This window comes from Hermetia illucens, chromosome 3, assembly GCF_905115235.1.
Source record: "Hermetia illucens chromosome 3, iHerIll2.2.curated.20191125, whole genome shotgun sequence".
In the NCBI taxonomy this organism is placed as follows: domain Eukaryota; kingdom Metazoa; phylum Arthropoda; class Insecta; order Diptera; family Stratiomyidae; genus Hermetia; species Hermetia illucens.
The window spans coordinates 94,159,535-94,182,548 of NC_051851.1; the positions used below are offsets into that span (position 1 = coordinate 94,159,535).

The 23,014-nt window shown below is 41.1% G+C and overlaps 1 protein-coding gene across 3 annotated transcripts in view; it reads left to right on the forward strand.

The window, feature by feature from the left end:
• LOC119650705 (fatty-acid amide hydrolase 2-like) overlaps positions 1–22,091 on the forward strand; it is an 82,669-nt gene extending 60,578 nt beyond the window's left edge. For all 3 annotated transcript variants that reach the window (XM_038053705.1, XM_038053704.1, XM_038053706.1), the window contains 6 exons: positions 20,306–20,523; positions 20,581–20,868; positions 20,931–21,050; positions 21,155–21,259; positions 21,323–21,490; positions 21,556–22,091. In XM_038053705.1, coding sequence (XP_037909633.1) covers positions 20,306–20,523; positions 20,581–20,868; positions 20,931–21,050; positions 21,155–21,259; positions 21,323–21,490; positions 21,556–21,828 — 1,172 coding nt within the window. In that variant the 3' untranslated portion in view covers positions 21,829–22,091. The remainder of the gene's footprint in view (positions 1–20,305; positions 20,524–20,580; positions 20,869–20,930; positions 21,051–21,154; positions 21,260–21,322; positions 21,491–21,555) is intronic.
• Positions 22,092–23,014: the final 923 nt, after the last annotated feature.

The window sequence follows — 23,014 nt, forward strand, 5'->3', positions numbered from 1 at the left end:
GCACCAGATATTTGACTGAAACCTCAATTATTTTGCTCCATCTTACAGAACAGACTCCTCGCGTTAGAAAATGACTATATATGTATAATAGTATAATAATAGTAATTTCACCTGTTAAATTACCATATCCGTTAAAAAAAACCAATTCGGAACGCTAATTTGGCAATTATAATGGTTTAAAACTCGAATTCCTATAAGGCGGAAAAGAAAACGCGGTGATGTCATCAAGCGAACAATTTTTATCTTATCTACGTGAAAGCATCCAGTTTAGTGTTTGTTACTTGTTACTTTTCAAGTAACCAATCAGTTTTTAACCGTAAAGCAGGAAATTGATACGTGAATGGACAACCCTGCAACTTACTTTACTTTTCGACAGTAATGGTAACAAGCTAAATAGCAAATTCTGATCCTTTTACCTGGATTTGCACTGAGCGGAATTTGAACCTTGGGCACGTTGAATATTTGGCGGTATCCCTTTTCTTGTGGCTTAATTTCAATTTGGATAATAATACAGGGGGCAGGTACAACATCTTACCGCCCCTTGTTGCACCAGAGATTCGTCGAGCGTTTCCCGCAATTCGCGCACGAAACTGTGCAGCGAATCGCAAACCAGCACCGCTTTATTACTCGCAGCGACACAATCCCGGCCATCATCAGGGAACGTGTTCGTCTTGAGGTCATCGGGGAAACTGGTGACCGAGGGTCGATGGGGGCCGAGTCGGCGGCATCAACAACACCACGCCGCACTGCAGGCAACAGGTTCAGTACTCGCCGAAGCACTCTTCTCCACCGTCCAGCTGAGGTTTCCGCTGTGAGGTTCGGGACGAATTCGAAAGAGCGTGTATAGAATTCTCGGATATGGATCCTTTGCATAGACCAGGTGTTCCCAGGCTCTATGCATCTCCAGCAACTCCAGGAATTCTATCTCAAATCAATGATGAGATTGCATCTCGACTGTGTGCTGATATGTCGCTGCTGCAACTACAATCACTTGTGTATTGTGGTGCAGTTGCGGCTATCATATTGCACGGTCAGAAGATTCGCTTTCGTGTTATTGGTTTGAGTGACAAAAGAGATCCACCATGGAAAATTCGTCTGGAACGTCGGCGGGACTCACTAAGGCAGGACATTACTAGACTGATTCAGATCAGCACTGGCAATGCTAGTTGACGGGTGAGAAACAAAGTGCAGAGGGTTTACCAGAACTATGGCATCCCCTGTGAGACACCCGTTGTTGAAATTCTGGACACACTAAAACAGAAATTTTCTGTCATATGCAGTCGGTTACGACGGTATGGCGAAAGTTATTCCAGACCTGTCCAGAATGCAACATACGCGAGGAACCAGCGGAGCTTTTTCAGATCTCTCAACGAATCCCAACAGAGCGCCCAAACACTACAGTTCTCGGTGACGGAAGCGAAAGAGTATTGGGGTGGACTTTGGGGGTAACCTGCCCAGCATGCTGAACATGGTGAGTGGATCACCGCCGTAGGCACCTGCCATGCCAATACACCTGGCATGAATTTTGCGGAAGTTACCGAAGAGGAAGTTCAACGAGCCATAAACATCTCGAAGAACTGGAGGGGCCCAGGTCAGGTGCAGAATTTCTGGTATAAAAAATTTACCAGCGTACACAGTCGGTTGGCAAGTAGTATAAATGAGGTCATGAGTCGGCCGGAGGAATTTCCTACTTTCCTCACTGCGGGGATTACCTACCTTATCCCTAAGAAGGACACGGTGCAGGACCCCGCAGACACAAGGCCGATCACTTGCTTACCAACCCTCTACAAATTCATCACGTCCATTATTAGTGGAAGGATCAATGCGCACCTCGAGATCAACAACATTCTGTCCGAGGAGCAGAAGGGCTGCCGAGTTGGGTCAAGGGGTTGCAAACAGCAACTCACTATTGACTCGGTAGTTGTAAGACAAGCAACTAGAGGCCAAAGAAACCTCTTCAGTTGCTATATCGATTATGCCAGGGCTTTTGATAGCGTTCCGCATACCTGGCTAATCGACATCCTACATCTGTATCGCATTGATCCGAAACTAATAAAGTTTTTTGCGACAGTCATGCAAAGGTGGCACCACCTTATCAGTCCATACATCTGAGGGTGCTAATACCTCAGAGCCCATCCGTATACGGAGGGGCATTTTCCAGGGGGATTCGTTGAGTCTCCTTTGGTTTTGTATGGCACTGAACCCCCTTTCATGGCTACTGAATGATGCTAGAGGGCATGGTTTTGCAATAAAGTATGGCCTACGTGCTAAGTTCGAACTGACACACTTGATGTACTTAGATGACATCAAGCTGTATGCTGGTACTGACAACCATCTTAGAAGTCTGTTGCGAATAATAGACATGTTCAGCCGTGATATTCAGATGAAGTTTGGATTACACAAGTGTCGAATCCAAGCCATCCGCTAAGGTCATCACGAGCCGCATGTCGGACATAGCATTGGTGACCTCCACATCGAAGCTATGACCGAGACAGACTTTTACAAGTACCTAGGAATTCTGCAAGGAACCCATGCTCGAGTTGGTGATCTGAAAGATGCTCTGCTGTCCGAATTCCTGCGACGTGTAAAGCTGGTGCTGAAATCACATCTTTCGGGGAAGAATAAAATAAGCGCGTTGAATGTATTCACTATCCCTTCACTGGCTTATGCATTCGGAATATTACCGTGGACGAAGACCGATCTGGAAAACGTCCAGCGGCGGATACGGACAACTATGTCCAAATTCCGAATGCATCATCCAAAGTCTGCCGTGGAGCGGATGAACCTGCCTCGTGACATCGGAGGTAGGGGCGTGGTTGACGTGGCGGCACAACGTCATCGCCAAGTCGACTCGCTGCGCGCTTATTTTTACAGCAAAGAGCAAGCGAGTCCCTTGCATGCGGCTGTCTGTAAAGCAGACTGCGGGCTGACTCCACTTAACTTGAAGAATCGATCTTTCAATCCTCTGAGTGGGGTGAAGTCGGACCAAGAGCGGATCGATGAATGGAAGTCGAAGGTAATGCACGGTAAACATGTGAATTGTCTTTGGCAGCCATTTGTCGATTTGCAGCTGTCGAACAGATGGCTGTGTGCTGGGGAGCTCTTTGCTGAGACGGAGGAGTTCATGTGTGCCATTCAGGACGGCGTGGTCGCCACCCGACCTTATAAAAAGCTCATCATGAAAGAACGGGTGGAGAACGACCAGTGCAGAATGTGTGGTTCGGCGTTAGAGATGTTGGACCATCTCATTTCTGGCTGTACTGTTACGGCACCGGTGCAATACATCACCAGGCATAATGCTGTATGTATGGTTATCCATCAAAACCTTGCATACAAGCATGGGCTGATCACGGGAACATGTCCGGTTTACCGATATGAGCCGCAAGCAGTACTTGATAGTTCTGCTTACAGCATGTATTGGGACCGGCAAGTTCTGACTGATCGCCACACTCTACACAACAAGCCTGACGTACTGTTAGTTGACAAGACGGGTCAATCCGCGTATATTATTGATGTTGCTATCCCCATAATAGCAACATTGAACGGAAATACGTGGAGAAGGAGGTGAACTAAGAGCCACTTGCTCGGGAAATCAAAGAAATTTGGCGTCTCGAGCGGGTGGTTGTAGTTCCCATAATATTGTCAGCTACAGGTATTGCACCTAAATCCCTCACGGCTTCCCTTGATGTCCTGGGACTTTCGCACAGTCTGGTTCAAACCATGCAGAAGTACACCATTCTGCATATGTGCTCGATGTTGCGGGGAGTACTCGACGGATTCTCCCACTAACCTAACACCGGCCACCACCACCAGTGTCCCTTTAGTTTTTAAGTAGGTAGGATCGTCCGAGCCTAAATGCTTGGCACTTAGTGGTAGTATTAGGTAAAATCCGGCATCTGCCAAGATTGTGATAACTCGGAAATAATAATCGTTGGCGCAACCATCCATATTGGATCCGGATCTTGAAGTGTATTAGAGCATTTCATTCAAGACCGTAACGGTACGCTACAGAATAGCGTGTAGGAGGCAATGTGGTCAGCATTGCGCTCGCCCGAGATTATTACCCTGATTTGACTTGGCTCAGATACTCATTCACGGCTGAGTCGACTGGTATCCGACGTGAAATCACGTTGCAAATTCCGGTGCCAGCAGTGAGATTTTAACCGCGACCTTCCGCATTACAGCCTAGTGCTCTAACCACTGAGCTATCCGGACACAATTTGGATAATATTCATAATAAATTTGAACGCAATCGTATATTATCAATTAAGACTGGAGTTACGGTTTAAAAAATGTTAACTCACATTGAAATGATCCTCACAATTTAAACTTGACGCAAAAGAAACTGGATTCCGTCGGGCGATGGTGATCCACTTCTTCCGTAAACGTGCTTTCGAAGCAGCCAAAAGCTTTCTGCGGGGATTTGTGCAACAAGGCACGAAACAATAAAACTTTCATCCTCCTCCTTAGCGCGGGAAATTAATATTGACAGTTTTATATTTTTATGAGTAGCTGCCAGTTGCCGGGCTGCTGATAATTTCAAAAACACATTTTTTTCCAAAGCTATCTTTAAGAGTTTTGTTAGATTGCATCATAAAAGTGATTAGTGAAAATAAGACGACGGGAGTAACCATTGTGCAAGATTTATTGGTCTTCATTGCTGTTTCTTACTTGAAACTTGTTTAATCCAACCCGCAAATTAGGGTTAGTAATCAGGTGTGAATGTTTAGATCGATTACATTGTCGCCTTGTACGCACCGTCCCATGGGTCGGAGCACATACTTTCACGCATAATCTCAGTTCAGTTTTGCTTCTCGAAATTGCTGCTTACAATTCCTCCCTTTCCTTTTTATATTACCCCCTCTGTCCCAAAGTGACTGGAAGCTCTGTATATGTCTATTGGTTGCTAGTCGATTTACGTTATTCAATGACTGTCTATGCGTCTGCTTGTGTCTGTTCATCCATCTGTGTGTCTCTCTGGTACGCTCCATTTCATCGTAAAGCAAATTTATTATGGCGTATTTCGATGGGATTGTTCTGTACGCTCCACTACATGAATGCATGGCAGGACTTTTATTTGAATTCAAGCCACTCCATGCATGCAAAAAGGGTAATATTTCTTTTCACAAAATATAGTCATGTTCATAGAGTACCAAATCAAAGGGATGAGGTAACACTTTTTGAAACTAGCTTTATTTAAAATCCTATCTTCTCTACAAGCGGGTACATAAAATAGTAGTAAATATATTTAGGTATTTATATGAAAACACCAAACATTCAAACCATAATAAAAAATTTACAAAAAAACTACGAAAGGGACTCTGACTCCTGCAGTAGTTATTCTTCACCACTGCTCTCAGTGTCGAGTGATTTTAAAAATTTTAAAGCCTGCTTTGAAATCGACTGCCTGTTCCTTTCGTATGGTTAGTATGTCCTCGTTGCACTCAGTTCTTGAATATTTTCTTAGGAAAATTTCTCAATATTGACGAAGATGTTTATTCCTCGGTTCTGAAGTCTCTTTGGATAATTGACCAATCAGTAATGGGAGCTTGGGTATGCGATATAATAATGTGACTATGAATTAACATTTTATGGACTGTTGGGAATATAGGTTGTCAAGAAAATAATTGTACGTGTTGCTTTGTAGTACCCGAAGATATAACCTCTAGAGCCCGGCCGGTCACCAGGCCGGCTAAATAACACCAGGACCACTTCACAGTTCAATTTCAGTAGTCGTGTGAAGTAGGCCAGTCTTTCTCTTTTTAAGAGAAGAAAAATGTTTGTTTTTAAAACGTTGAATTGAATTGATTATACAATTTTTATAAAAGATGAAAATAATTTTTAAATTAAATAATTTACGAATTAATTAAAAATCATTAATATATTGTAATGTAATAAAAAAAATATGAACACAACTATTACACAAGCCGAGATACCGAAGCAGAGGTTGCGAAACACACTCCAAACATTTCTGTCCTGCGGGGTCAACACTTTGTACTAACAATTTTTTTTGAGCCCTAGATTTTTGATTGACACACAAAACTTCAAAAAGAATAGCCTAAAATAAAAATACAAAATATGGATAAAAATGAACAAATCCAAAAATAAAAAAATAGAGTAATCCGGATACCATGTATTATTTGTGTGTGTGTGTATGAAATGCGGGAGAGGCAAAACCTCCGAACTATCAAACCTTCGTTTATGTATCGCAGGATTTCCGCTAGTGAATGTGATCCTATCCGCTATCCACTCATCAGCACCAAAAATTTGATACCTGATGGGCATAGTAAATGTTCCGTTGATACCGCTTCCTTATTACAGGATGAGTAAGTATCATGTTGTATAATCCCTATTCTGAACATATGTCCAGTTAGAGACTTATTGGCAGTCATAATGTCCACAATAATTCTGCATAAACTTTGACATATGTTTGCTTGATTCGACAGCAAAAGAAGAAAGTCAACCCTCTTTTGCTTAGGCATCCGAATTTCATTGAATATAGAAGTAGAACTCAATTCCAATTCTCCTAACAACTCTTCCAATACCCTATGCCCCCAGGACCTTAATTTACCCACACATCTATACGAATTCGAATTATCCTATGCGCTGCTCTCATCGAAATGTTTTTAGTATACACAACCAAGAGCTTCAAATTGAGAAATGCATTTAAAATTGTGCCAGATGTCGTGCTCATAGCACTGGTAGTAGACATTACTACACGGGGTCTACGCTAACTCTGAGGTATCTGATTTCTTCATAAAGGACCGTATAGAGAATCACGAAAGAGCTTGCATTACATCGTAAACCTTTCGATGTTCATATGAGCGATGTTAACGATTGACTCCTCATCCAGGATGACGAGCGGCTGAAGAGGAGGAAGGAAGACATCACCACATTTCTGCAATATCCACAACCACATTTCTATGATATCCAGTGAACGTCTGCCTCTTGTAAATGAAATATCTTGTCACCATACCATGCGGATACGGACTGCTCTTGCAACAGGACAGAAATCATCTCTACCAGCAATACATGCAAAAGGAGTAAAACTACTGGGTTCGAGAGACTCCGAAAAGAGTTATTCATTGTGGCAGCTGCCGTTTCTGTAGAGCCGTTACTTCTACTTGTACAGAAATTCTGGCAATCCGACACCTTTTCCAGAAGGAAACTATTGTTAAGATGCCGAAATGGGGCACCTGTCTTAAGTTCGAAAATTGGAGGGGCATTTGCGTGCTCGTCCCAAAGATGAGACTTAAATAATCCTGGAAAGGATCAAGGGACATCTCGGAAACTTGATGGACAGTGAACAGGCTCGATTCAACATCAACACCATACGGATCACTTTGAAATAATGCGCGGCGCTTAGATCTTCACTTCACCTGCTCTTCATCGATACCGAGGCAGCTTTTGAACGCGTGAACAGAGAATGGGCCTGGAGAACACTACGCTAAATTCTTAAATTCACCACTTCAGTTCCTTTTGGGAATGTTGAAACACATCCTACATTCGTAGTCATCAGGCCAACTGGCCAAATAGCTTCTCCCCTCTAGTATTGCATTTGCTACAGTATTTCCCAGGAAATATGCTGAACATGCGCATGTTAAATTATTAAGATGGGTTCTGGGGACAGACTTTTCCCAGTATTTTTATTTATAACAAATAGATACCTCAGAAATGCTAGGGCATCCACCTCAGTCGACGCGGCAGGACGGGCCTCGGTCCTGTCAAGAAATGGACGTAAGTAAGTTAGCCTGAGCAAAACAAATATGTGTTTGCATGCTAAATATTGGCACCCTGACTGGAAAGACCGAAGAACTTGCAGGAGCCCTTCGGAAAAGGCGTATTGATATCTGCACTCTACCAGAAACCCGATGGTTTGGCCCCAAAAGCTGCGACATAGAACGCGAACGTGATGAAAATGGTTATAAACTTCTCTATTTTGGGTAGTCCACACAATAAATACGGTCTTGCCATTGCCATCTCAGATGGTTTCCGTGACGACATCAAAGAAGTCGAACGACTTGATGACTGGCTGATGAAGCTGACCATTATTTCAGCTGATCGCATTATTCACTTCTACACCGCGTATGCACGACAGACAGGTCGACCTGATGCCCAGAAAGATGCCTTCTGGCAAATCCATCATTTAATAGTGGGAATAGTAAAACGCAACTCGACTACATTCTTATAAAACGCCGACATTTTTCCACTGCCACTTATTGCAAAGCCGTTCCCTATGAGACCATCGCACCTCAACATCGGCCGTTGATTGCCGTCGTCCGAATTATTAAATTAAAGACACGATCCACAAAGCCGCCTCTGCCATCCTCGGGGTCACCGAGCCAGGTAAGCGGTTCATCAATGACGATGGTAAAATGAAGAATCGTGAAAAGAAACGTTTCTACCAGTTTCTCGACGAGTGGCAAATTTATAAGAATACCAACCGAGAAGCAAAGAAAGCGATCGAAGTCACCCGAGGGGTCTATTATAACGATAATTACGATAAACTCTCACTTACACTCGGGATGGCAAGAGAAATCTATATCGACTTGCTAAAAGCCGACCTCACACAGGATAATTAACACTTCTGTTGCTGCTGGTCCAGCAGAATGTTCAAATTAACGTCCAATCCGGTTTCTTCCCCATACCAGGAAGACTTTTGAAGTCATTCTTCACAACCGTATCTGCGAAATCGTTGAAATAACCGTGGATCAACCTAGATTTTTCAAGAACTGCGGAACTACTAACGCAATACACGCTGCTTGGTTACTCATGGAGAAACACCGTGAGAAACATCACCCTCTATACATTGCATTTTTGGATCTAGATTAAGCGTTTGATCGTGTGCCATATGAACTCATCTGATATGCTCTACGAAGACACTTAATACTAGAAGAATTCGTGCGCTGGGTTCAACTGCTCTCCCACAATCCGAAAAGTAAAGTTCGAAATGTGGCGGTTGTATTAAAACCATTTCGTGCCTGTGTTGGTGTTCATCAAGGAAGCGTCCTGTCACCACTCCTCTTTGTTCTTGTTATGGGCACCGTCACACGGGGCATCCAACGTCCAGCGCCCTATACACTGCTTTATGCAGATGATGTTTTCCTAGTGTCTAAAAGAAAATGATCTCGAACAACTTGTCCAAAAATGCAATGATCGTCTCATGCAACACGGTCTCAGATTAAATCTGAATGAAACCGAGTTGTTGACGACCGATCCCCATGAAACAAACAATCACTGTCAGCGGTAGTAACCTGCTTAGAACTGGCCGATTTAAATACCTCGCGTCAAAACTATCAGCCAATGGAGAACTGCGTTATGAAATTGCTTCAGGCACTAATACCACCTAGATGAAGTGGCGTGCCACAATTGATGTTCTTTGTGATCGACGTATCAACGAATGTCTCAAATCGAAAATTTACCGCAATGTCGTCTGCCCTATCGCCCTGTATGGGAGTGTTGGCCGACTATAAAAGACAATGAAGTTGTGGTAATGGAGTCGCGCCTTTAGTGCGGGCGCAGTTTTTTGAAAAGCCAAGATCATAACAAAAATTGTCAAGATGCATGTATATAAAGAAAAATATACAAAGTAAAGTAAATCACAGAGAAGGTCGGGTTGGCCAAACTATGTAATAGTCACCCGTTTGATAGCGTTAAGACCAATTAGCCGTTATTAAGCTAGCAGTAAGTAATAATTGTCTAGTCGTAAGCCACTATGAGAAAATAAATGAAATGAAATGAAATGGTAATGGAGACAAAGATATTGCGTTGGGTTAGTTTCGTGACACGCCTTGAGGATTCGAAATGAGGATATCCGCGATCAATGTGAAGTTGCAACGATCGTGGAAAAATCACGTAATTCGCGCTAACGAGAATTCATTTGTCAAGATTGGTCTGAACATCGAAGTCGATGGTAAACGACCAAAAGCCGGCCGAAACAATGGTAGCTTGATACGCTAGATGGGAATTTGAAAGCTTTGATAAAACAAAGTGGCGAAACCGATCACGACATGCCGCCCTTGCTCGTGAACGAGACAAAATCTGAAGAAAAAGGGGATTAGCTTGAGTCGATTGTTTCCATTTTTTTAACTTGAATTGTTGTTCAATTGTCCGAAGCTGCTCAAAACCTCTCCCCGATCCTCGGACTGTAATATTACGATAGGCTTGGCGAAGGTCCCAATTCCAAGGAGATTGTATATGATGCTAAGAGCCTCCATACGGAGCCTTAATTAGTAATGTTTTAAGGTTTTGTGTGAATCGAGACGGTGTCCGTCTGTCTGTCTGTCTGTCACACCCGATTTATTCGGAAACGGCTAGACCGATTGTCAGGAAAATTGGTGTGAATATGTAATCTGGTGTTCCCTTTACATGCATTAACTGGCGCCATCTTGTGTTAAGTTTAAGGGGGGCTCCCCATACATGTGAATGGAGGGTGCAAATTTTTTTTCCACAGAATGTAGCCATGTGGGGTATCAAATGAAAGGTCTCAATTAGTACTTTTCGAAACAACATTTGATATTGGGTGAAACATAGGGGAGTGAGGACTCAAAATATGACCCACAAAAAGTGTAACAGGTCTCGTTCTTAGAACCTATCCAACCGAAAAATCTGAAAAAAATCAGAGTGGTGCTTCTCTACGAAATCTAGGCTTTAAAATATATCCGGTTCCGATATCTGCTCAAATAAAGGTAATAATGGTATATTTCCACATTTTAGAAATCTTCCCGGATAGTGCCTAATTCAAATAGATATAGGAAGTAAATCAGAAATATGGGTACGATCAATTTATACACGTGCATATATGTGTACAGTATTCGGAAATAGGCAGTTTGTAACGTAATATCTATGGCTGTAATATGTACGTATGTCTCGTAGTTTGGAAAATGAAGGGTTATGTTGGATTTGTAGCTATATACGGATAGAAAAATGTGCGTTGAAATTTCTTACATAAAATGAACACAAAACCTTTATACCCGAAGCGCAAGCTTCCGGTATTCCGACTTATTTTGAGTTTTTAATGTTATTACTATTTTCAAGCTCTGTCCGGATTTCAATTTTGCCTACGAAAATAGAGTATCTTTTGCTTTTCGCCCTGAACAAAGGTTTTATTTTATCCTTTTTCATTGATTTTCTTTGTATTGTATCTAACAGACAGTTCGTTACATTCTTGTGAAAAAACGAAACACGTACTGCTTCTTTTACCGCCTTTCTCTTCACTTATATATTTCGTAGGACAATGTCCGGATTTCAATTTTGCTCACTGTATATAAATGATCAATGTAATTACGTTGATAACATGTGAAATCATTAAGGTCTTTGCGTTGGACCCAATTCTGTGTAATTCCAAAAAGAAGTAAAACAGTTCTTGAAATGTTATTTGAAATAAAAATCGATGAACTCCGAAGGGGTTACTATATTCCTTTCTAAACTTTCTTATAAACAAACATATGTTCTGCCTATCGTCATTAACAATTCCTAAGTGTTTCGAAATTAATTCAGTTTTATAACAACTAACAGATAATTATACGCCGCTAATCTTATCAAAAGACACTTGAATTAACTCAGATAATCTGTAAAATGGTAAGCAATACATACAGTGAACAAAATTAAAATCCGGACACCTTTGTACGAAACACATACAGTCCCTGGTAAAAAAAAAACACTTGGAGAATTCTATAAAGTTCTTATTTAAATATAATATGATATAATACTTCACTATGAAAGTTGATATATTCATGAAAAATGTATATATAATATCATAGCAGCAGATCCTAAAAGTAAATATATATATCTTTTTCATTATTTACTATTATTTTTTATTTTAATTTTTAGCCTTACTACCTTTTACTTTACATCAAGCCCTCCTTCATCTGAGGTGCCAGACGTCAATATTTTTTCATTTTATCTATTAAAATTTGTGGATTAGTCTTGCGTGCTATGTAAAGGAGCCTCTCTACTCTATTCCATACGCTTTCTTTTGGGTTCGAATTCAGGCGAATTTCCTGGCCATGGAAGTAAATGGATATTTTCCTCTAACATATTTTTTTTATGGATTACGAGGTGTGGCATGGGTCGCCAGCTTGCATAAAGCTGAACGAAGGTGTCTAAAATCCAATTTCATGGAAATATGACATTTTTTTTTTACATTGGTCCTTTCTCAGAGCCTTCTCGACAAAATAAAGAGGTCCCGGCCCATTAATGGTGATTGCTCCTCATACCATTACAGATATCAGATGCTTAATAGTTTTCTTAATGGACTCATCGAACTTCTCTTCCATACGCTCTCTGACAAACCGTCTTATAATGCCGATTGCTCAGAAAACGCTACTTGAAAAGTTTGAATGATATTGAACGTTGGGTGAAAACATTAAAATTAACGTTTTAAATAAATTAGATATATATATAAAATAAATTAAATATAAAATTTATTAAATAATATAAATATTAATATTTAGTTTCTTTCCAATATTCTACCCCGAATTCTGAATATTCCTTAACCAATTCAAGTCTTGCTTTCTTTATTCTCTTTGTTAAATGTGGTGTTTTTACAAGCCGCCTGCGTTGAAAGGCAGCGCCCTCCGATCCTTCTTTCGCAAAGTTCACTCCAAAATTTCTACGTTAGCATCGTGCACCCATTTATTGAAAGGAGCCCTGGGTTTCACAGTAACAGTTACCGCAATTTTTCGTCCACAATTTGTCCGCTTTTAGGAAATTACAACTGAATTTTGCTTTATTCTTTGGATATCTGGACAACTACATAGGATGAATCTCCCTGAAGACGAGAAATTTCTGTTATTAGTTGATTCTCTGTTCTCGGTATTTCATTTGAGATATCAGTTTTTCGCCCCATTTCATAATTTACCTCAAAATGTGAATTTTTATTAGCTTTTGTTTTTTTATCGTAATAATGTTTGCAAATATACCAGTCTCACTACTTACGCAGCATTCAATTATTATCCATTTATTCAAACAAAACTAATACATATTTTTCAAATAAGAAACCCAAAGAACACAGTTAATTAAGCTAAAGCACATAAATACTCTTACATTTCTGACCCGTCTTTTTATACTTTCTAACCTAGAAAAAGAACTAGCCAATGAAGTCAAATCCGCCGCTAAATTACCTTTATTCTAATACAGAATGGAGCCTTTCGAGAAAGATTTTCCAGAAAATTTAGTTCAACATAAAAAAATAAAATTTCCAGCTTTTTCAAAGTAATTTCATAATATGAAACGTCACCAACATCAATTCACTGTTTGTTTACCGTAACTTATTTTTGAAATATGTATTCATTATATTTTCCTAAAAATTTGACATAAACAGCGTTTCTTAATAAAATGCTCTTATTACTAATTAATGTAGACTCTTTCTGACCTGTTCACCACTTTGTAATAAAAACTAACAGTTGATTCGAAAGTACCAATCGTGACCTTTCAGTTGATATTCAAAATGGCTATATTCAGTGAAACCGCAAGAGCCCTTCGGAAAAGGCGCACTGATATTTACGCTCTACAAAAAACTCGATTTTCTGGAGCCGAAAGTAGCGCTAACGCGGTAAAAATGGTTATAAACTTGAACGTGATGAAACTCACTATTATATCAGCTGATCCGATCAGAAGAATTGATCTCGCTTACCCGATTGCCCACAGTTACAAACATCAAAGAATGGTTTTTTTTTTCTTTGGAGCATTTTGAAATTCAAAGCGGAACCCGTCAGGATTACATCTTGTCACCGATATTATTTCTTTTTGTTATCGTTGACGTTCTTCATGCTGGCTTGTCCGGACAAAGTGGAGAAATTCAATGGACGATCACATTTTTTCTCAAACACATCGACTAAGCTAAGGACATCCGTTTGCTATCTCACCGGGTCCTGGACCGTGACCAGATGGCTCTAAATTTGGAAAGAGAGAAACGTAGAGTTGGACTGAAGACAAACATCAACAAAGCCAAGGTTTCAGTCTCACAGGTCATCGCACTCTTCCTATCTGCATCTGATCACTTTGTGTATCTAGAAAGCGTGGTTTCTGCCGACGGTGGCGCTGAACTGATTGTTGCCCGACCCATTAACAGCGCTAGATTCGCTTTCTCTTCCCTGTCTAAAATCTGGAAATGCAATTATGTCAGACTAAGACTATTCTGTGTTAGCGTTCTTTCTGTGATGCTGTGAGTAGCACATGGAAAGTGAACTCCATTGTTACCCAAAAGGTCCAAGCTTACCTTAACTTACCAATACCTGTCTGCGTCGCATCATTGGAGTGCCCTGGCCTGACACTATTTTTAAACTATGTACTTGGTCGGCGTATAAGCCTGACACTTGCTTGAATTTGGAAGGACGATATCCAAATAAAGATTCGTGGAAAGAAACGCCTCTATCATAAGTTTATCATCGATAGAACATTGACAAATTTATAGGAATCTCAACCGAGAAGTATAGAAAGGTATCGTTGTTACCTAGACGATCGATTAAAACGATTACAATAAACTGGGCACCCGGACGACGATAGAGATCTCTATCGTTTTCTAGAAAGCATATTAATAACAACAACGGTACTTTGCAACCAACGAGCCACAAATTACGGCTGGCAGGAATATTACAAAAAGATTTCAACGGAAAAAATTGTTCACCCTCCGCTTCCGCAAACACTACCGACCGTTGGATCAATTTCATCTATTAGCGGGACTGAAACATCTGAGCCCTGAAAAAATGAAGAGGTAGGGTCCAACACTGAGTATTCAATCTGGTTATTGAGGAACACCATCTGAATGGCAAGAAAGCAAAACCGTCCCAGAATATTCAAATTACCGTCCGATCCAATAGTTGTGCCATACCCTGAAGATTTTTGAACGTATTCTTCAAAACGGTATTCACGATATCAATAAACCTATCCGGGTTTGTTAAGAACAGCGGAACTACTGACACAATACACGCCATGCGGTTCTTCATGCAGAAGTACCATGAGAAGCATTGCCCACCTCTACATTGCGTTTCAGGATCTAGAGAAGGCGTTTGACCGTGCACTACACAAACTCATCTGGTATGGTCTGAGCTGAGACAACACCTAGTGCCAGAGGAACTGGTGCGCTGAGTTAAATTACTCCACCGAACAGTACAGTTCGAATTCCGGTGTTCATTGTTCTTCTTGTTATAGACACTGATACACCGGACATCCAACGTCCAGCACACTATACACTGCTCTATACAGACCTGGCGCCTCCCCTTATGTAACACGACTGAATCTAACTAAACCAAAATTTTTGGATCGATGCTATCAGCCAGTAGCCAACTGCGTTCTGAAAGTGATTCACGCATCACCTCAACTTGGATGGAGGCGTTCTTTGTGATCGATACATCATTGATAATCTCACGTCCAAAATTTACCGCAGTGTTGTTGTTCGGAAACGTTCGTGTTAATGAAAATATTGCTTTGAACCAGGAGCGTAATACGGCATGACCCCATCCGAAATGAGGTTATCCTCGACCCTAGAGAAATTTTTAGAGAGGCGTCTTCGATGGTAGGGACACGTAATTCGCACATTGTTGTGCATTTCTTATTAAGAATATTTGAATGCAAAACTTTTTCATGTAATATGTGAGTCTACTCACTTCAGTATAGAATGTACATATATACAATACATACGTATGCCAGATTTACGATAGAGCCTACTTCTCCATGAGTGCCCTATTTAACTTTCTAATACTGGCCAGAGTAATCTTCAAGTGGGAGAAGGCCTCGAGTAAAATCCTCGGCTTCTACAGGTTCATACTGCGGCTTCGCTATTTGCGTCTGTATACCATACGCCATGGTGCGCCATAGCGACACCCTTTCGGGTACTGATTGAAGTTTCGTTGTAGGACTTTAATTTCCACAAATTACTTAAAGGTATATGCTTATACTTCCGATTTCTGACCTTGCATGCGCTATGTGTCCCAGACCGAAGCATTTTGAACTACGTTGCATAGGCTTTCGGAGCCTGCCCCTCGTTAAGCCCTCGAATTATGAGTGTATTGTCAAACGATCATAGGCAAAATAATCCTATCACGCATAGAAGAGCATCTCGAAGCCTGGCCGATATAAAAAGAAACAGTTTTCTGTTCTGGATTCTCTTGTATTCCCCACTACCTTGGGGTCAATGTAGATCAACGCGCGGGGTTACCCACTTCATCGGCTCTTCGTTGTGTTTAAGATGCCGGTTATGAGTCAATGCAATTTTCAATCTTAAGAAAGGCTAAACTATTTATAAGAAGCTCAATAAAATACAAAAGATCACCGTTTGGAAATAACATGTTCATCGTCATCGTGATCTGAATGCAAAGCTAGATTCTGCCACCTCTTGCTACAGAAAATTAAGGAAAAGCCTTTGCTCTAGTGACTTTTGTAAGAAAAGTGGAAATCGGTTAGATATCTATAACTATTATTGGCAAGTTACTCGAGCATATCAGTATCAACTTATTCACTAGCTTGTGAACGATATCTGCTGCACTTCACTCTGGCTTGTCGAACTCCTACCAGAGAATACTGCAGCACGATGTTTGAGCGATAGAAGTGCTCCTAAAGATTTCATCGTCTCATTATAACTTTGGAGAGTTCATATGGCCTAAATTCAAATTGACAGTTAGTACCATTTCCGAGGAGTGTTCATATCTTCTCAAAACCCCCATGCTAACTTTAAACTCCAAATTTTGAAGAAAGGTAAAAATATTAATTATATGAAAGAATTTATGTGGTCCTCTATTGCTTATATTTATTAACTGTAGTCTTCTTCTTCAGTTTTTGCTGCGTTTAGAAGAGGGATCGAATCGTATTGACCAGTATCACCGTTTTGCTCGGTCGACGGTCTAAGTGGATAGAGTCGCGCAGAATTCCAATCACCATCCTGCCTATCAATTCGTTATTTCGGCCTCTTTCAGTCGTTTCCCATTGATTTTTATGTTCAGAACAATTTTCGCTAGTGAATTTTCATCAACGCGAGTAACATGTCCATACCATCGAAGATGCCTCTCTCAATCGGTGCAAAACCATATCAACCACAGATGCCTTCATTTCGGATGTAATTATGGCGTGTTACGCCACTGATCCAACACAACATAATTTTAGTATATTTGCTACTTTTTGGTCCAATTTCTTATTTTGCACAAATACCTGATATTGTACTAGAATATGTACTGAATTCAAATCAACAGACAATGCCCTCAGGTACCTTCAACTTCCTTAGGTGGTAGTTTAGCCTGTAGTGGCCTGTGACTATCCCCACTATGATCCTAAGGCTCTTCCTGGTAAGGTTCCAACAATCCTGCTATCAAAATGTTTTCTGACAGATTCACTGGTCAGGGCAGAGCCAAACTCATCAGACTCACCTCTGTCCTATGGAGCACGGTAACCGAGACCGGCTGCAGGTGTTGTTCGTTCGGAATTCATAGATTCAAAGACTCTATTAAAATGACCGAAAACAATAGGTTTGATACCGTGGCACGGAGACCCTCCTGCCGATAAGAATATTGGGATTGATGTAAAGAATTATACGTTAGAGGGCTAGTTCTAATAATCCAGGACTTTCTTCACAGTTTTGAGCATGAAAAATATCAGATAAATTGGTTTGAAAAGCTTAGGGTGAAAGGAATCATTTTTGCCCACTTTCAGAATGAACACCTTTTTTACTCACGTCCATTCAGTTTGTACATATACCATATATCTCATGGACATACTCATGCCTTTAACAACATCCAGAAGAGAGCCTAGATTGTCACGTTGGAGTAGTGGCGTGACGCGTTTTGATCACATCCAAAATGAGGATATCCGCGATCGTTATGAGGTTGCACCGATCGTGGAAAAGTTGCGAGAGAGGCGCCTTGGATGGTATGGTCACGCAATTCGTGCTAACGAGAATTTACTTAAGTCGATGATAAACGACCAAAAGGCAGGCCTAAACAACGGTGGCTTGATTCGCTGGATGGGGATTTAAAAGCCTCGAGATTGCACCCAGATCAGGCATTCGATAGAGCCAAATGGCGAAACCGATCACGACGAGCCGACCCCGCTTATGAACGGGACAAAGGCTGAAGAAAAAGAAGATGGAGTAGTGCTGGAATAGTACCATTCCCTGCAGATAATTTCAGTGATTTGAGGCTCCCATCACCCACTTTACTTTAGCATTGCTATTCTCTTATTCTCCTCTTTCCTCCCACTGAGCCAGACGGAATGTCACTATCCTACACCGTATGTGTATCCCACCCTTCTTATTCTCAGAAAATATACTGCCTTTTGCCCTTGGCTGCGACCTTATAAACCGAGAATGCTTGTGTAGTTTGTTGAATACCTGCTCAGATATTTCGGAGGCTATTTCGTTTTGCTTGTTTGATTACATCCCAACACATCATCAGTAACCAACGGCGTTTCGCCCTTTTAAAGACTTTTCGGATGCCTATCCTAATCGTGGCTAGGTTCTTGTTTCTCCAGGGTATCTCTCTTGATGAGGTGACTATCTTCACCGGACAGCTTGCCTTATAAGCGTCAACAGCGACACTGCAGGGATCTTTTATCCTTGCCTCCAGCTCAATTTCATTTCCTGCGGTTACCACCCACTTCTAGATGTACCATGCCATTCAGGTGCCTTACATAAGAGTTCTAATCTATTCTCTAGGAATTCCAGGATTCTTCGCTATTCTATATATATATCAGAGTTGCATTTAATAATGAATCTTATTATTTTGTGATTCGACATACAGAGTTCCTCGGAAACTCTCTTCGAATTTGCCCATTCATAAAAGTATTCCCCAGAGTTATGTCTAGGATCTCCTGCCGGTGCGAATAAAGAAGAAAAGAATGGTTACCAAAACGACGGACTGGGACTATAGGCATACTAATCTGCACCTGCGAGTTAGTCATGGTATGGGGATCAGACTCAGGGTGTTTTCGGAAAACCTCTTAATGAAATTAGTTCAGCCCCTCGGAAAATGGTGTCCATACGTCCATATATACATCGGCAAAATGTAGTGTTGAGTGGGTTCCGACAATTAAATAGATGGACTATGTTAAACTAGTTTATGTGGAAATATTTATATTGAGTCGGTCAAGGAGTGCCATTAGGTTAGTTGTAGGTATGATGGTGGCTATGATGATGAAATCCGCGCACGGTTGTTGTCAGCCAACAGAGCCTATTTCAGCTTACGAAAACTGTTTCGCTCGAAACGTCTCACCATAGGGTCAAAGCTCTTACTGTACAAGACTAAGATCTTGCCAGTCCTCATGTATTCCTCGGAAACTTGGGTTCTTAGCAAGAAAAATTGCGAACTCTTGGCCGCGTTCGAGAGAAGAATCCTCCGAAGAATTTTTGGTCCCCTACATGAGGATGGACGATTCCGTAGCCTACACAATGTGTTGTGGATAAAATCCGGCTCAATATGTTACGGTGGGCGGGTTACTTAATCCGTATGGATGAGGATGATTCCACCCGGAAAGTCTATAAGGGCAATATCTATGGTAGAAAAAGAAGACGAGGTAGACCCTGCCTAAGATGGAGCGATGGCGTAGGCCAGGACGCCAGAGAGCTTTTAGGGATATCGAATTGGTGGACCTCGGCGTAAAACCGAGATGTCTGGAGTTCCTTATTAAGGCAGGCCTAGGCTGGGTACCAGTGGTTGCGCCGTTGATGATGATGATGATGGTGGCACCTGAGCCAGAACTCTTCCGGAAAATGAAGTTGCGCGAATTCGTGCAACTATTGAAAATATTTGTTGAAGAGGCTGGGCGAGCGATAATTTTTCAGCCCACCGTTAAAACCCTTGCGGGGCGTATAACGAAGTGTTGCTCCTTAAATTGACACCTAAGGAAAATCGGGGGTAGTCTCGACTATTTCGAGTCAATGTGAATGAGAGGAGAAGAGCAGAGCAGTATTCATTTTATATGCAACTTTTTGGCTTCCACAAATTTAACACCAATATGATCTTCTTCGAGCAGTGCAAGTACGAAATTGTTTAAATAAAAATAAAAGTAAAAGGACATTGTACAGCCTAACTGCTAACCAACCTAGTTGATGAACTAAACTCTAGCTTCTCCTACACAATCCTGGTCCATTTTATCTGTTGCTCCTATTTCGAAGCTGCTTTAAACTCTTCAATTTGGTAATGGAAGTAAGTCAAAACCATACAGGAGTAAAAAAATAACAGAGGCAAATCAAAGCACTCGCGGCCTAGACAAAATCGCAGACACGAAACACGCTCATTCATTCGGATTAAGCAGCCGACACGCTTCTCACAAAATCATAAATTTAACCATTGAAATTCTCCTTCTGATTATCTTCCAGGCTTCTCTCAGTCGGCAGGATCACTTACACGAAAAGGAAGAAAAGCAATATTCGACGGAGAAGTAGTTACAAATTTAAAATCCGCCGGAGCAATCCCCCTTCTAGTCTCGGCAAATCCTGAATATTGTGTTAGCTGGGAGACCAACAACTTACTGAAAGGAGCCTGCCGTAATCCTTATAACACTAGACATTCGCCGGGCGGATCGTCTGGTGGTGAAGTAATGAACTCCCACCCAAGAGTTTGTACTTTTTTTTACGCTTACCCTTATTTGCAGGGAGCATTAATCGCTGCTGGCGCATCTCCGTTCGGAGTTGGATCAGATATGGCCGGTTCAATCCGTATTCCGTGTGCTTTTAATGGAATATTTGGACATAAACCTACAGGAGGCTTACTCTCCACCAATGGACACTTCCCTGGCAATACAGATCCTGAATTCAGTACCTATTTACAAACGGGTCCAATGTGTCGATACGCAGTTGACTTGCCTATGATTTTGGAAATTATGGCGGGCGAGAAGGCGAAAATGAAACTCGAAAATGAACTCCATTTGAAAGACATTAAGGTATAGGTTAGAATGTGATACCATGTTTCATTATATTTACCTACAATGGAAAATCATTACAGGTGTACACAACCAGCGGTTATGGAAGAAGAGCAATTGGAAATTGTATATCACCAGAAATAGAGAGAGTGATGCAAGAAGGTGCATCCTACTTCCGACAAATCGGTATGGATGTGAAGGAGGTAAGAGATATCTCTTCAAAAGCAATTGTCCATATACGCTTAAATCTTTCTTTCTCAAATGAATTGGAAGCTAAAAGTAGTAATTTACGCACCGTGTCTTGTAGGTAAAACTTTCATCTAACATTGACGACTCCTTAGAAGGTAGTTTAGCCAAATTTTTGGAAATGAATGATATACCGGATTTGCTCCAGCATCCTGATGATCCAAAGGTATGAGAAGCTCCTGATTATACAATATGAAAACGTTTTCAAGAAAATGAGAAAATATTCCAGATGCGCGACAATCTGTTCGTAGAATTTGCGAAGCATTTAATCGGAATACCAAAGTACACACTTGCGGCGCTTATTTTCAAAGTCCTTAAGGAAACTGGTGGATTTATGACTGCCGCGAGTAGGAAACTGCACGGCGAGAAACTATCTATCTTGAGAAAAGAGCTGCTTGTAAGAAACAATTTTCTTCATGGACATTTTATTTTCTATTGACTCAATTTCTTACCTCCTTTTAGGATCTACTGGGAGCTGATGGTATACTGATTTTTCCAACGATTCATTGCACAGCATTCACGCATCATGAATCTTACACAAATATGCCCGGAGTGATGTACACAATGTTTTTCAATGTGATAGGATTTCCAGGCACTCATATTCCCTTAGGACTATCAAAGCGGGGACTTCCAATCGGATTTCAAGTGGTTGCGGCGCCATATAAAGATAAATTGTGTCTAACAGTTGCTACAGAGTTAGAAAAGAAGTTTGGCGGATGGATACCACCGTCATGAAATGTTTGGGAGCATGAATCATAAAATGGGGAGGAAGGCTTATCAACTATATAAATATTTGTGCTATTATACATATACATGCATACATAAAGAAGAAAAAGACTAGTCTTATTAATTGTTTTAGTTAACATATAAGTAGTCAGCACTGGTTAGGGCTTTTACGCTTAGTCATAAACATACATATAATTTACTCAAGTTATTGTAAAAGATGAAATGCGTATTATTCAGTATAGAGAAAGGAGAAAATATACTTCTACGGACAGAAGCAGTCCAATTCAAAAGCTAGAATAATCAAGAAAAGTTCGTGCTTAAAAATAACAGGTAGTGGTCAATGTTTGGGTTTTTCTCAAACAGATTTGAGAAATCGGAATGGTACTGAAGAACGAAGAAGACGCTTTGACAGCTAGTGCAGCGGCTGTAGAGAGAAAAGCCGGGCCCAGGGTGAAAATTCTGCGGTGTGGAAATTTTACAGGACTAGATGCTATCCCTTCTTTCATTGAAATTTATATTCGGGGCCCCCGCGGGTTCCATCCCCCGCGCCCCAAGCCTGAGCAGAAACTCACAGCAGCATGTGAGCTAGTTTAATTTAGGGTGGGAAGCCACAACTCCAATCAATCCGGCTTGTTTTGAACCAATGATATATAGGGGAAAGGCATAGTCTCTGAGTACCCAGACTATCGTGGACCATTCTTCTCGTTTCCTCGGTCAAATGAAATATGCCAGATACTCTCCGTTAGTGACTGTGATACTAACCGCTGCAACTGGAGCGCATCATCATTGTTGCGTCTATATGCGGCGCATTGATATAGAAAGTGATACGGTTACTCATTACAGAAGGGATAAGTATCATCTTGTACAACTCCTTCTCTGGACATATGCCTACTTAGTCTTCTTGCTTTTCAGCAGGATAAATTTGGCTGTATATTTGTTAGGTTCTAACAAGAAAAGTTTGGTGTGCCCAGCAGTATTTACGCTCTGCCACCTGTTATTATAGGAAGCTTGTTCCCAATCCCAGTTCCCAGTCTACTGACGCACCAATTGCTAACTCCGGTGGAAGAAATTGAACCCTAAGGCATTCGGTATCCATCTACACCACAGTGACTAGGTACGGAGAGTAGTTCCACCATATTAAATCTCGAAGCAAGTTCTATCGATTTATACATTACTGAACGATTTTCGGCGTTAA